The 16,870-nt window shown below is 35.4% G+C and overlaps 1 protein-coding gene across 1 annotated transcript in view; it reads right to left on the bottom strand.

Moving 5' to 3' along the window:
* GRIP1 (glutamate receptor interacting protein 1) overlaps window positions 1-16,870 on the bottom strand; it is a 275,604-nt gene that overhangs the window by 76,259 nt on the left and 182,475 nt on the right. Inside the window, 4 exon segments of the mRNA XM_032221400.1 lie at window positions 9,134-9,279; window positions 11,366-11,441; window positions 11,791-11,874; window positions 16,448-16,593. Of these exon segments, the coding sequence (XP_032077291.1) occupies window positions 9,134-9,279; window positions 11,366-11,441; window positions 11,791-11,874; window positions 16,448-16,593 (452 nt within the window).

The raw sequence follows: 16,870 nt of genomic DNA, 5'->3' as shown, positions 1-16,870 counted from the left end.
TAAGGGATGTCAATTTAGGAAAGGATGTGGAGGTTTTGAAAGCGATCAGGTTTCTGTCAGGTGCTACTGCTAGCAGATACAAGAGGCATATTTTTAAGATAGTCAGGAATGCCAGTAAGGACTGTGATGTTGATGCTGTTGTACATCTTGGAACAAATGTTCTATCCCAAAAAGATGTACTGTCTGTGCAGAATGATTTCCAGAACTTAGGGCAGGAACTTAGTAGGATAAGCTTCAAGCCTACTTTATCAGAGGTTTTACCTCAGTGGTGGGTTTTAAAATATTTTAGAACCTATTCTATAGGTGTGGCCTGTTTGGTGGGAGTGGCTCGGTGGTCATGAAACTGGGTGGGAGTCGCTTGGTGGTCGTGTGAGTGGGTGGGCGTGGCCAACTTGAAAAATGTGGTGAAACTCACTTAACAACGCTCTTGCTTAGCAACCAAAATTTTGGGCTCTATTGTGGTCATAAGTTCTTTCTTTCTTTCTTTCTTTCTTTCTTTCTTTCTTTCTTTCTTTCTTTCTTTCTTTCTCCTCTCCCAATTCCTTTTTCTTTCTTTTTTCTTTCTTTCTTTTTGTCTCTTTCTCTATTTTTGTCTTTTTTCTCTTACTCTCCCTCCATTCCTTCCTTCCTTGTGTGTATCTCTCCCCCTTTCTTCCTTCCTTCCTTCCTTCCTCTCTTTTTCTCTCTCTCTCTCCTCCCCCCCTCTCTCTCACACATATCCCTTCCAATTATTTTTGTAGATATATTCTATGAACTAAAACTGGTGCCCAATAAATCCTATGATCATGGCATTCTATGTCCTACAAGCCGATTCACAGAGCTCCCATTTCAGCCTCTTACTGCTCTTGGGGGTCAACAGAATATGGTTAGTTGTCCTGTTATCTCTTGGCCTTGGTTTCTGCCTTTTTAGTAGAGGGGCAGAGACGGCTAATTTCAAATGACTTTTTTTCCTTTTGCCGAAGCCATATTTTTCTGCCGCTTGGCGGGTGACCTGGTGGGTGTTCAAAGGTGTTGGGCACGCCACGGAAGGCATGCACATCATGCACAGAGACACACCGTGCTTGCCACAATGCAAGGCACATGTGTAAGGGGGACTAGATCAGCTGGGAGGCTGGCAAAAGAGAAGCCTCTGTTTCTCTGCTGCTGCAGCTCAGGGATGATAGCCGGCAGTCTCTTGCTTACCGCTCGCCACCGCTGCCCCTGCAGCCCACTGGCTGCAGCCCTGCCTGTATATAAGGAATAAAAAGAAAAGGCCAGCGTATAATAGAGTTCAATGTGTGGCTAAAGGAATAGTGTAAAAGGGAAGGCTTTGGTTATATTAGTCTTGATGTCTGCAGCTGGTCCGATGAAAAACTGTTCAAAAGAGATGATTTGCTTTGGTTATATTAGTCTTGATGTCTGCAGCTGGTCCGATGAAAAACTGTTCAAAAGAGATGATTTGCATCTATTAAAGAAAGGGACTGAATTATTTGGCATTAAATTCATGGATTTTCTGGAGAAATATTTAACCTAAACAATGGGGAGAAAGTTACTTGATACAGAAAATTTCTGTCCCCAGCAATCTAAAAAGAATAGGGTTATCAGCACTTATAACGTAGATGTTTGTGCGGGTAACAATATCAACCTTGTTGTCAAGCAAAATCAAGCTTTTAATACTGAGTGCCATATCATGGTACTAATCAAACAGGTGGTAAGAAAGTAGGGGAACTCAGGCACAAAAAAAGATTATGTAGAAAGTAAACACAGGGTCAGTCAAAAAGGACTCAAATGTGTATACACCAATGTTTAGAATATAAGGAATAAACAGGATGAATTAGAAATTCAAGTAAATTAGGGCAGATATGATTACGGAAACTTGGTGGGATGAAACCCAAAAATGGAATATACAACTAGAGGGATTTAAATTATTTAAAAGAAACAGATCAAATAAAAGAGGAGGTGAGGTGTTGCACTATATATAAAAAATAACTACATATCTACAGAAATAGAGTACAACAATGATGAAAACTATCTTGAATGCGTTTGGGTCAATATAAAAGAGAGAAGAATGACATTGTCATATATGCGTAGTATAGGCCACCCAACCAAACAGAGGAAATAGATCAACGTTTTGCTAGTCAGCTAACTAAGATATGTAGGAAGCACATCACAATAGTAATGAGGAACTTTAACTATCCTGACATCAACTGGGAGACAAATTCTGCACCAAGCAGAAGGTCAAACAGGTTTCTGACAAACCTAGCAGATAACTTTGTCTCCCCAAAAGTAGAGAAGAATTAGGGGATCAGCCATATTTCACTTAATTCTCACTAACAGATGAAATGACAGAAGGTGTTGAAGCTACAGGAACCTTGTGGTGGTGGTGGGAAGGTGACCATGCAATATTTGAATTTGACATTATGCAAGCATAAGCAACAGAACAAAGTCAAACTAGAGTCTTGGACTTTAAGAGAACTAATTTCAATAAACTTAGAGTTTGGGAAGGGAAACAACACAAGAAGCTTGGTAAACTTTGAAAAGTGAGATTATAAAAGCCCAGTCTAGCAAAATACCAATGAAGAAGAAAAATAACAGCTCTCAAAAGAAACCAGCATGGCTGCATAAAGAACTTTCTGATAAATTGAAAGATAAAAAGCAAGTATAAAAAGTGGAAAGAGGTGCACATAACTAATGAATATCAGCAAACAGCTTGATCTTGCAAAGATGAAGTGAAAAAAGTTAAGGTTCAAAATGAACTAAGCCTTGCGACAATACTCAAAAATAACAACAAAAAGCTTCTTTCAACCTGTAAAAAACAAGAAAAAAGTCAAGGAAACAATTGGTTCATTAATGGGAGCAAGTGGAAAGAAGGTGACAAGCAACAAGGAGAAAGCAACTCGTTATTTTTCCATCTGTCTTTACACAAAGGGAAAAAACAGTCCAATCTATCAAAAAAAGCACCATAAAAAACAGATTAGGAATACGTTAAAATAGGGAAGAAAATGGTAAGTGAGCACCTGTCCATCCTAGACGAGTTTAAATCACCAGGACCAGATACATTACACCCCAAGATTCTGTAGGAACTGATAGACATGATCTCAGAACTACTGAACTATATATTTCCATGTTCCTGGAGCAGTAGGGCACTACCAGAGGCCTGGAAAAGAGCTGATGTAGTTCCTATCTTAGAAAAGGGGGAAAAATAGATCTAGGAAACTACAAACCTATCAGCCCAACCTCAATACCTGGGAAGATTCTGTAAAAGATAAACAATGAATCAGTGAACATCTAGAGGCAAAGAAAGTCATAACCAAAAGCCAAAGAGTTTGTTGAAACAGATCTTGCCAGACAAATCTTACTGCATTCTTTGACAAAGTGATAAAATTAGTGGACCAGAGGAATACCGTGGTTATAATTTACTTGGCTTTCAGTAAGGCACTTGATAAAGTGGACCACAACCTGCTATTTGATAAGATAGAAAAATGTGGGTTAAACAGCATCATCACTAGATGGATTTATAACTGGCTAACCAACCACACTCAATGTGTAGTCTTCAATGGAACTGCATCTATATGGAGGGAAGTATGCAGTGGGTACCCCAAGGCTCTGTTTTAGGCCCAGTACTCTTCAACATCTTCATCAATGATTTGGATAAGGGAAATAGATGGAAACTCATCAAATTTGCAGATCACACCAAACTGGCAGGAATAGTCAACACTCAAGATAGGCTTAATATACAGAAGGATCAATGGTTAAAAGAATAAGGTTCTACATTTAGGTTAAAAAAACCCAAAATGCACAGGTACAGTATATGTGGCACTTTGCTCAATAGTAGTAACTGTGAAAGGGATCTTGGAGTCCTAGAGGACAATTACTTAAATATGAGTCAGCAGCTGCGTGTGCAGCTGCCAAAAATACTGCATCCAGTTTTGGTCGCCATGAGGTAAAAAAGATGTTAAGACTCTAGAAAGAGTGCAGAGAAGAGCAACAAAGATGATTTGGGGACTGGAGGCTAAAATTTATAAAGAACGGTTGCAGGAATTAAGTATGTCTCGTTTAATGAAAAGAAGGACTAGGGGTGACATAATAGCAGTGTTCCAGTATATCAGGTGTTGCCACAAAGAAGAGGGAGTCAAGCTATTCTCCAAAGCACCTGAGGGCAGGATAAGAAGCAATGGATGGAAACTAATCAAGGAGAGAAGCAACTTAGAACTAAGGAGAAATTTCCTGACAGTGAGAACAATTGATCAGTGGAACAACTTGCCTCCAGAAGTTGTGAATGTTCCAACACTGGAAGCTTTTAAGAAGAGATTGGACAACCATTTGTCTGAAATGACCGGTATGAGCAAGGGATTGGACTAGAAAACCTCCAAGATCCCTTCCAACTCTGTAATTCTGTCCTAGTACTATTCTATCCTATTATTCTATTCTATTCTATTCTATTCTATTCTGTTCTATTCTAAACATATCAATAGAGCATCACACTCAGATATGTGTTTTCAATCACATATTATTTTTTATTGTTGATTTATTATATTGCTATTTTAAGCTGCTCAGACTCATAATTATGAGATATATAAAAATAATAAATGAATATATAATGAATTTCTATTCCAATACACTTTATCTGAAAATTATACTATTAGAAATCTGATCCTGATGAGTTGAATTTAGGGGGGAAATTGGTACCATGCAGACACAATTTTAATTTACTCTCAAACCTTAAACTTGATTCAGAACTTCACACTTTCCAATAAATTGTAAAATTATTTCCCACAAAATATATGAAGTACATCAGCATAAATGGATTATACAAATTAACTGATGGTAATGGTAAACATGGAAACTTTCAGTGATTACTGAAGGGCAAATCTATCATTGGACAGTTAATACCAAACTCCAACAAGCAAATCAAATTTATTTCACTGATCTTTAAGGCAGCATAGAGCTGAAATGAGTGTATCCCACAATGGTGGAATTCAACCTGAGATTGTTGAATTATTGGAAGAAACAGGGAGGGAGGGAAGATTTTTGATGCTCCTTGCCAGTTTCCTAAATGAAACTCAGTGGGGAAGCTGGCAGCAAGTCAGAAGTCACTCCTACTCCCACTGCTTTTTTGTTCATTCTGATTCTCAACTTAGGTAACAAAATATCACTGAAATAATGACTTTACGGAACACAAGTTATTCTGCCTAGTTAGACAGATAGTCAAGACAGCAAACATACATAATATCTTGGCCACTTATTTACTCCACAGCAATAATGCTGTGAGTTGGATGAAGAAAGAGTGATTGTCATACAGTCAGCTTTCATGTCTAAGGGAGGCCAGAGATGATAATTACAGTTTCCTGGGGGTTATATTTGTGCCAAACATGATAGTTTTGGTTATCAAAGAGTGTGATGAAGAAAAGAGAAGTTCTTCATGAACTTCAAGGAAATCAAGGATATGTAGTTTTGTTAAATTGAGATGAGATTATCAGACTATGGCCATGACATTTCATCTGATAAAACTAAGGCCCTTACAATAGTAATAGTACTATTGTCCCTGGACTTTCACTACTCAGAGAAATAAAACATATTTGAACATAAATGAAAACATGAATAGTTTTCAGAACAATAGGAAATTTTCTTCTCTCTTGTTAATTCATATAATGAAACTTTATCAATATTTGTTTGATAATACTTAAATTTCACTTTATCCTCTCCCCTAGAGATGCCGATGTTTATGCATCTGATTTTAATGAGGCCTTCTAGAGGTAGCTATGTTTATGCAACCAATTTTAATGAGACCATTGCTTCCAAAGTGCTAGAAAGAAATGTCATTTGGATTTGTTAGAGCCATTTCAAAGTTGTAGTATACAAACGAAATTCTTTTTATATTTCTTTGGGGAGGATCTGAAAGATAAAGTTTACCAGTAAATGAATTACAAGCATTACCTTTTCTTTTTTATTGCTTTCTGTTTGGAAACTATAAGAATGACAAAAATATATCACATGGAGTGTCAAAGCATAATCACTGAATTCCTAGTTTTTTAAAACATAGGTTCATTGAAAGGTCCTAGGATGGAGGGGCATGTGAAAATGATGGGTTTGATTGAGTAATTGAACCCCTCTCCTTTTCCACATGCATCGCACACATCACATACATGCAAACAAAATGGTTTTGATCTCTAGTCCCCCTTGCTATTTTGATTCTGGTAATTCCCTTTGTAGATGCCCTTGACTGAAACCAATAAAATGTGTCATACAGAATAACATTGGAATACAGCACTGAATAATCATACATTCTTTTTATCATTTAGGTTACAAAATTTAATCCAGCTGTATGTCAAAATATCCCAATATTTATTCCACATTTATGATTAAACATATACAAGTCAATATTCTTAGATCTTGTACAATTCTCCTACTTAAAATTTTATCTAGTAAAGCAAAATTGCTGTCTAGAATAATCAGCTTCAATTAAATGTATCACAGTTTAAAAAACCATCCCATAGTGGTTATCTCAGAAAACCATTTGACCTATCTCATATATTTTCTCTTCCAAAAGAGAATTCTTTTTATTGAAGTACAAAAATACAAGGATGTAAAATTAATATAAACTAAGAAACATATAAAAAATAGGAAAAAAATAAAAAGGAAAAACAGAGGAGGGGAAATGGAAAATATACATAAAAAGCATGAAAACAAAAAATATAGAAAAAATTACTTACCCGTTCATCAAGACAAGTACAAACATTTTCAATAACTCAACATTTTTAATATTTCAACCAAAGATGGAATTCCATATTTCATCTTCTATTTATTGGCAAGTAATAAATAGAAGATGAAATATTTGATCATTTTTGATCATAATCAGCAAAACTTCATTAAAATTACCAGGGGAAAAAACCACATGCACACACACTTTAAACAAGTAAATCTATTTCATATTTCTTTCCTTTACATCCTTTCCTCTAAAAATACAAGGAAAAAAATATCTTCTTCCCATAGTTTATCTCATATGTATAAATAAAACTTTAAAGCCTCATCATTTAGGCCTAGTCAGGAAAAACCTATTAAAAGTTGTTAGAAAAGAGAATAATTGATTCAAATAACTTAACATTATAAACCTTAATTTTAGTTTCAAATAACTTCGTTATTCCTTTTAGGAAATGTCTCAAAATGTGATTTCGTCTCTTTTTTCTATATTTATTTATATGTATTTTCTACAATACATCTCTTTTGTAAATCCAAAGTAAGAAATTTGTTCAAGTCACCCATATCTAAGTACTCTTATGATTTATTATTTATGTGTTCCTTTTAATTATTAAGACCTAAAGCTCTTTTATTTATATATCTTATATAATATCTTTGTCAATTTTGTTCTTGTATTCTGTCAATTTTAAATTCATATCCAAAACAGCCTGATTTTCATTTATATCTTCGTCCATCTCTTATTTTAAATCGATTTTTATTGTATCAGTCTAAGTGTAAGTTCTGGGGACACTGTTGCCAAATATCCTTACATTCTTCCAGAGTTAAAACATTTTTCTCCATTCTGTATTGATGGGATTTCTTCTTCTTTTTTAATCTTTATTTCTTTCTGGTTGTCTTTGGTAGCCAACATTCAAATGTCTCTTCTTATCATGTTTTTCTCTTATCCAGAACAATTTACCAGAAAGAGATTTCTTACTTAGACACAAATCTTCATATATTTTAAAGAAAATTCTAAACAAACTACAGAACTATTCTTAAAACTTTTTAAAAGTCTAGTTCTTGCCCTTTAGTTTATCTTAAAACTTTCAAAAAATCTGTATTCTAATCAACCTTTTGCTGCTTATTTCCAAATAAAAAAGTTTTTCTTTAAGTTTTAAAGTTACACAAATCTTCTTTAGCTGCAGATTGGATGAAAATCATCTAGTATAATAAGACTTGAACTTCTGGAGATTCTTAATATCCAAAAAGCAATTTACACGTCATTTCCAAAAAATGATTAAGAGGGAAAGTAGGTGAACTAGAAAGAATAGAATAAAATAGAATAGAACTTTATTGTCACTTTAAGTGTACACTCTAATCAGCATACATTAAAATGAAATTTCATTGCATTCAGTTCTCAAAAGATAACCATTATGCATATGCCCATATACAGTACACACTCAGTGTCCTTTGAAGGGCTCCGAACAGCAGCTTGGGCAAAGCTGGTTTCTCCCAACTCCCAAAGCTCAACAAACTGCCAGAGAATGCTATTTCCTTGTGTCCTCATGTGGAGCTCCTGTAAAAAGCACTCTGGGCAAGACATCTGAAGAAGAAACCTGCACCAGCTCCACTTTCCACTGCAATCAATGGCTCCACTAATAGTGAAGCCATTTTATTTTGCCATTGCTTTTCTGGAAGTTGAGAATTTAAACTTGTTCCTGATAAGAAAATGCCATTAGAATTTCTGTAGAAGATCTTGTAGGAAGTTTTACAAATACACATACACCTGATGTAAATATATAAGCATATAAAGTTCATGCTATTTTATGTAACTTAGGTTGGCTATTAAACTAAGAATGAGATTTTCATGCTATTCTCTATTTAGACAAATTAAATTGTCATGTTATATATCACATAACTTAAAAAGTCATATCACTTTCTAAAAGTACTAGCAAATCACTATATTCTTAACCAAAAGAGATTTATGGGGAGGACAAATAAAATACATTGTCATTCCAGCACAATAAATATACTTTTTAGAATTTATTTGTTAATCTTTTGAGGAAGGAGGATTTCCACCACAAAGTTTAATTTCAGGATCAATACTGTTTATAGTTTCTGCCATTTTCTATCACCAAACATGCTGAAGGATTTGTGTTGACCATTTTTAATGAACTGATAAAAATATATGCAAATTGTTATTTCCATTTGAATGAAAAATTGCTTTACGTGAATTAATGAATGTTACCACTCTGATTTCATTTATGATATTCGTCCAATTTAGAAAGTCATAAAATAATCAGACTTCAAATTCACCCTTTCATGAACCTAAGCGAAATTAATGAGATTTAGCAATAAGGGAATTTCTGTGCTAGTAGAGGAACAGAGTAATAAACATGTTTAAATAACTTCTAAAAGATGGACTATAAAATGTAATGGATGGTTTCCAGAATAAAATCTCAGTATTTCAACATACCCATAACTGAGACATCATATTCTATTAGTAGAGTTGCTTCTTGCCCACACTGTTTGAGAATACACATGGCTTCATTGTGTGAAGTTCCAACAAGCCGAATTCCGTCAATGCTGAGCAACCTGTCTCCAGGCTTGATAGTACCCTCTCTGAAAAAGAACAGTCATTATTCATTTAATATAATATTTCTTATAAAACTGTTAGAAAATATCAAGATTTTCTAGTATTCTTTCTCAACATCCGACACAACTGGCTGTTCTCTTAAAGCTTACTATGGGTATGCATATAAATATTTCATTTCAAAAATTTGAGCATAACATTTCCCAGATCATCCTAGTTTAATTATGAGATAGATTTATGGAGATTCTCAGTCATTCAGATCATGGATGTCCCAAAGGTGCTTTTTCAAGAGGCAACTCAGTGAAGGAGTTTCTTGGATGAGAAACAAAACGTCTTCAAAGAAAAATCAGAAAGTCCAATGGCCTCTTGAAAAAGCCCCTTTGGGACATGAGATAAATAATCTGGCAGACAGGGGCAATGGTTCAAACTCAAAAGAGAGTTGATTTGAGTGCTTTAAGCAAAAAGCACTTAATGACCATTGCCAGTCTCAATTGTGGTCAGTAAACAAGGACTACCATTATTGTAGAAAGTTTTTTTGTAGTGCACTGGCAATCATGGAAAATTTAGATTTGTCCTTTGAATCTTATTATGTGTCTGCCAGCTATGAAAATAGTCTTTAGAAATTTTAGTTGCTCATACTTTCCATTTAAAAATGTGCAAGTTTGAAGATCATTCTTTTATTATCTTACAAAAGGTTTTGTTTCTTTTTTCTTATTCAGCATGACTGATATTGGAATAATCTTTCATTTCTAGGATTCAGTTCTATAGAAGAATTACTGTTATCTTTCCATTCATGAAAAAAAAATGTGCAGCTGGAGAGAATAACAACACATAGCAAGTGATGAGCTATCAACAAACAAGGAGGTGGGGAGAAAAAGCTACAAGATTTTCGTCATCAATAACTGGCTTGTACTTCTAGAACTGTATGGCAGATAGAAACAAGCATCTCTGCTGATCCCCTCTCACTCACACTGACAGGTTGTGCCAAAATAATTGTCCTAGAATGTCTTGAGTGGCTGGATATACAAACAGAAAAACAAAAATAGAACACTTCACAATTGGAGGATATCTAACATTTCTCTGGATTCAAATACTGGTAGAATTTCCCACTACATAAAAATTAATATGGGCCTTTTCTGTGCCAAAGAAATAGCACACAATTCAACATAGTTTTAAATGAGCTATAGGAATCACAAAGCATCACTCAATCAGATTAACTGCAGGCAAGCAATATACATCACTATTTAAATAGCATGACCTTAATGACTTAATATGACTTGATATGAATATGTCTATATTTGCAGTTATTGAAAAAGAAAGGAATTCTAGCTAAATTGTCTAACGGATTAACTTTATTCAGTCCTTCACTCATGTGAACTATCTCATGAGTTTTCGTGGGGATAAAAATAGGAAACTGGTGTAATAGTTAAGGTGTTATACTATGACTGGAAAATGCAGGTTCAAGTTCCAAAAATCTTTGAGTTCACATGGTAAACTTGGGCTTATCACTGTCTTTCTCTAACCCTGGCAGGGTTGATGTTAAAAGAAGAAAAGAAAACGATGAAAACCGATATATCCCATTTTGAGTTTCCAAAGAAAAGGGCAAAAATAAATGTTGCCTAGAGGTTTTGGAGAACATACCGCTAGAATTAATGGTACTATGAATAAATGTTCATAAGCTATTAAGCCATTCCTAATGTATGGTTTTTAAAAAAATAATAATAATTAAAGGACTGTTTAGAATGAAAATAAAAAGTTTTGCAAACAATTTTACAAAAAACCCCAGAAGATTAAACTTGTATTTTTTCTCTGTGTCCTACTTTAAACACTTGTTAAACATTCAGATATTAAACCCTACTTAATCAAAGAATCCATGTTTCTTTAAAATTCACATCCTGTAGTATTATGCAATACTTGTTATAACACAAGTAATGAAATGTGTAATTTATTAAGATTGGATGATTATTCATGAGGGTATCTTTGTAGCTTTGTAAAGTAGTTCTCTGTCTTAACTAGCATCTTCCTCCAGTGATTCAGCCTTTGACCTTTTGCATTTATAACTTTCTATTTGTGAACGTCAATTTGTACAAGTGCACTCCAGAAAATGAAATATACCTGTCGGCAGGACCTCCAGGTCTAACACATGTTATTACAATAGGACGGGATTTATTTCTGTCATCGTGTGTGCCACCTAGGAGAGGCAATAAAATGAACACATTCTTATACTTGTATCAAAATCTACATCCACATTTATTATCTCAAATATCTTTAGAATGTTTGAACATAAGTTTTCTTTCTGTTTTTAATGTTACTTAAATATTAATGAGGCTGGTTCATAAATATAATGAGCAGAATCCAATTATATTTATTGACTAATTCCATGAAAACCATATAATGATATTTGATTGCAACTAAGTTTTCATGCAATAATTTCAGCCATGTTAGCAATGAGAGGAGTATGTATAATGGACAAAAGAATACAATATGGGACTAAATCAGCTCATAAAATTTTGAGAAACAAATTATTATGGGGAACTTACCTCTAATTACAAATCCAAAAGTGTTCCCTTCTTTATGTAAAGTAACTTCCACAGTTCTAAAAATGACACCTGAACCTTGTACAGCTGAAAAATAAGTAAAGCTTTCTAATTATATTGTTTGTAACAAAACTAAGCTTTATAGTTTAATCATAATTAACGTATCATTTATTTGAGCTGAGCAAACCTTTTGGACGTTTACTGAAGAGGATGTATTTCTCCAAGGTTCAGAAAAGTGTTTTCAAGAACTTTCTTAAGTATACTGAGCATGTCTGTACATGCACAGAAATGTTTTCTGCCAGGGGGACGAACTTAAGATATATATGGAGAGGGTAACTGTTTTTTAGTTCTTAGCACAACTGCTTAGATAATGTACTGCTTTTGGATTACCAGGCAAGCTATTTATTGGTATTTGTTACTAATGATATGAAGACAGTCCACTATTTATATTTTATATTATGCTAATGATAACTTTTTCCCCACTATGAAATATTGAAATTATCTGGGAGATTAATACAAAGATATGAATTTGAGTAGCAGTAATATGGAAAATGAGAATTAGGTATAAATCAAAGCAGGAGAAAAAATTCTGTAATGCAGATTATATCTACAGGCTCTAAACAACTTAAAATAGAAGATTTGCTTCAGTATAATAAATGAGCTATATTCTCTTAATATTCTAAAGTTATCTGGTGTTAGTGTCAGCTTTCAATTGGCTGATATTGAAGCTGGAACATATACACACAGTAATTTAAGGATCCAATATCTCTGTTAAGTACCAAGGCGGTCATTAAAAAGAATTCCAATAATTGCTAAATATCAAATGAAAGTCTTCTTTAAAGTGAAATTAAGGGTACATTCTTGTACTCCCTACCACCAACTTTGCAAAGCAAAGACCTCAAATCTTCCTGTTTTGGACTTGGAAGAAATTATGGTATTGTATATCAGATTTCAAACTTCTTTAACTCTAAACTTCTAGTATTAGCTGAGTTAATAAGCTTTTATCTCTTGAGAAAGGGGAAATGGGAACTACAAACCTTTTTTGGAAATCCTGTTTTCGATTTAATGGCCAAAAACTGTTTTCAATAATGTAACTGATTATCTCAACTTTTGACCACATAGTGGCCACTATAGCAATTTCTGTTTCTTTCTGTTCAATTGTGTTCAATAATTGGAGACTGCCTGGACAAATCCCTGTAGTTTACTTGGGAAGGTTCTTCAGAAGTGGTTTGCCATTGCCTCCTTCCTAATGCTGAAAGAAAACGACTGGCCCAAGGTCACCCAGCCAGCTTTGTGCGCAAGGTGGGGCTAAAACTCATGGTTTCCCAGTTTCTAGCCTGATGCGTTAACCAGTACACCAAAAATAGCAAAATAGATGAGCTCAAAAATCCTCTTTGAGAAATAGATGTTAAGATGATCACTAGAAGAGGCATCAAAAGCTAAATATTTTTTATTTCTCTGAATAGTTTTAGTCTCAAGTAATATAAAAGCATTACACCAAAATTGATCCCGACAGGAGAAGTGCAAATATAGATGCAATGGAGGCTCGGGAAGAAAAATAGGCAGTAAAGGAGAATAGAAAAATCTCCCCCCCCCCCCGGGTTTCGTTGCATCATGAATATACTGTAAAATGTTATCCTCTTGGATAGAGCATAGAAATTACTGAAAATAATGGCAACTCAAATTATCTTGCACCCGAAAAGGGTGATGTTGCAGATTGCTATGAATGGGATAAATGAGATTATATGGCATAAATTGCAAGCAATTTTGCATTATTATATACAGCTTCTGCAATATCAGCTATAGTATACAATCTGAGAGATATTATGTGGCTTTTTAGTTATAGTGCATATAAGACAATTGTGCTAACTTTTAAATGTTCGATTTTGCCTTTGATGGTTATCAAAAAGAAACATACTTAGGAGATTTCAAATTATTTCTTTTGGGGATTTTAAAGATAACTAGATTTGCCCTTTACTCAATAGCAAAAACCAAACTAGGACAATGGATAGGCCTGCAGCTGGGAAGTAGTGCAAGTAGTGCACACTGATAATCAACTGGAGATAAGAGATAAATTCAGTCACTCTCAAGGTCAAATTCTGCTAAATATAACACCCCTAGAAAGAGAAGACACAGAGAAAGAGAAGATTAGAAATTGATGCAAAAATTTTCTCCTGGTCGCCTGAACTTTAAAATGCTCCTCAGATTGAGCAAAAAAAAAAAAAAAAAGGAATATATCTTGGACAGACTTTTTAATAGATAGTGATAACAGCTACTACAGAACTGCTTAGAACTTTAGTTTCAGTAAAAAATGAAGAAAAGGAAGTGAAGTTTGATTTATTAAATAATACAAAAGGACTCAACATAGGAACAGTTCAAGATTCCAGTAAAAATAGGAACTATGATCATTCAACACCAGATGGTGGGGAAAAGGGCAATGGATAAATATGAGACAAGAAGCCAGACAGCAGTTTTTCTCTGATCAAGAGGGTGGGGGGGGGAAAGCTCCTATAGATTTGATAACACAATTAATGTAGTTTCTAAATGGCCTCTATATGATAAGCAATCTAAAGTCATTTGACAATCCAAAAGAAGATAGAAATACTGGAAAGTCATGGCTGAAAATCTGTTGAGGGAGGTTTTTCAGCAAAATGCACCAGCATGCTGCAGCTCTAACTAATGACAGTGAAGCAATAACATGACCATTGATCAATAATTTATCAACAGACAAGCCTTTGAATTAGCCCTTCATGGATGCAGCATTATGGTATAGAAAATACTATATAATATTTAAGCAAAAGTTAGAAGATTTACATCTTCCAACTTTTTTATTTTTGTAGTTCTATTCAAGCAATTAAAAAAGAGACTCTGAGAAATAGATAGATGCTAAATCCTGAGCAGAGGTGCTTTATCAGGTGTCTTCCCAATGGTTGACAGAACCCTAGTTCTTATACAATACATTAAAACAGTGTTACAAAAAAAAACATAGAAAGAACAATCCTCAAGACAATCTAAAGAACAGTTTGATTTCAAAAGCTACTCAACTGATCTGATCTATGAATCCAAATGAGGGTACGTTCTTACTGTAAACACTATAGAGTTCACCCAAGAAACAGATTTGTATACACAGATTAAAGTGTAAAAGCATGTGCTATGCCCCTATTAATGAAACGGGGAAAAGAGCTTTGAAGGGGAATTCAGAAAACTAACTTATGCTGAATCAAACTAGGAATTCAGTATTTTCTATCTACAATGATCCTCAAGGATAACAAGACATACCAGAGATTAAACTGGAACTTGCCAACCAGTATGGATAGGGAAGGAAACTTTTTGTGTGTGCTCAGATTGAACATTACGAGCATTCCGCCAAGAGGTGGGTTCCTATCGGTTTGGACCGGTTCGGCCAAGTGGGTAGTAACTCGACCGGACACCCCCCCAAACTGGTTGTATCAGCGGCACCATAGGCAGAGCCATCTTGTTTTTTGCTTCTGCACATGCGCAAAAGCATTTTTTTCACTACTGCACATGTGCATGCATGAAGCGCGGCACTTAGCGAACCAGCAGTAGAAGAAGCCAGAACCCGCCCTTGATTCCATCCACTCTTCTTTAGCTCAAAATTAATCTAAAACCAGGCAAGAACTTTTTTTTTGCTCCTGGAGCTAATGGGAACATTTTATACAGAATGCCTTTTGCATTATAAGAAATTGTGTGTGTACATTTTGACTAACTATTGACAGTACTAGCTAGACAGCTATCATGGTGTTCGATCCATAACTGGCTCAAGGTTGACTCAGCTTTCCATCCTTCCAAGGCAGTGGTGGGTTCCGGATTTCGTACCAACCAGTACGGTTAGAACGGCTCCAGAGTTACCCACATGCACATGTGCGGTGCACGCACACATGCGTGAGGTGCGCCATGCGTTCTAGCATCAAATGATGCTTCCACAAGCCTCTGCGATGCTCCAGCTGCTTCGCAGAGTGTCGCACAGGCACCTTTTCACGTCATGCGCAGAAGTGCCAAAAGCATAAAGCACAGGTAAGGTGCGCGGGCGGGTGGGTGAGCCCTCCGAAGCACCATACCGGAATGGTACCGGGGCGTACCGCCTGCAACCCACCATTATTCCAAGGTTGGTAAAATGAGGACCCAGATGGTTGGGGACAATATGCTAACTTTGTAAACAGCTTAGAGAGGACTGTAAAAGAACTGTGAAGTGCTTTATAAGTCTAAGTGCTATGGCTATTGTTACTAAAGCTATTAAATTCAACATCCTAACTTAGGTATCACTCATTTTGATACCAAAAAAATTACTCTTCTTAAGAATAATATCTGATTAGGCAAAAATCATCATAGTACTAGAGAGCTCTGCCGCCTTCATCAATAGCAATCCCCTCCCCAGGGTGTTTTCTGGCAACACACAGACCACCCATTGTAATTATAAGCATTTGCAAATGATATTCTAGATAAATGATGCTAACAAACAAGCATTGCTAATGTAGAAATTAAAGAACAAAACAGTGAGCCTGTGAAACAGGAGGAGAGAAGGACGTGGGGAAAAAGCTATTACCATATTTGTACCATACCATCAGTTTAATATACCCATTGATTTTACTCTTGTAAAAACATTTTACACAGGATTATTATTTTATAAATTATTACTTACAAGCAGGTGGAAGCTCATACTCCACTTCTAATACAACCCGCTCACCAACATTCTTGAGCAAACTAATGATCTCATCGTGGCGAAACTTTGTCAGGTTGATTCCATTTACAGATTTGATGTAATCTCCTACATCCAGTTGGTCACTTCTGCAATACACATCTCTTCTTCAGTGAAACTGTATTTTATTTGCTTATAACATTTACATGTTTGTAGCTCAGGATTGAAATGAGGGGTCCTTGGTGCTCTCTGGGTTTGATTGTTTTCTTGCAAACATTTCATTACCCATACTCTTGTGGAGAGGAACTCCCCGCCTTTCCCATTCACCAGGACTGTCAGAGGTGTGGCAGCGGACAGGAAGCTTGTCCCACATGCGCAGTAGGAGCTGGAGGACAAGGTTGGATGGTGGAGACTGAGCGGGCAGGG

This window comes from Thamnophis elegans, chromosome 7, assembly GCF_009769535.1.
Source record: "Thamnophis elegans isolate rThaEle1 chromosome 7, rThaEle1.pri, whole genome shotgun sequence".
Lineage (NCBI taxonomy): Eukaryota > Metazoa > Chordata > Lepidosauria > Squamata > Colubridae > Thamnophis > Thamnophis elegans.
This window is presented reverse-complemented; position numbering and strand designations above follow the sequence as displayed.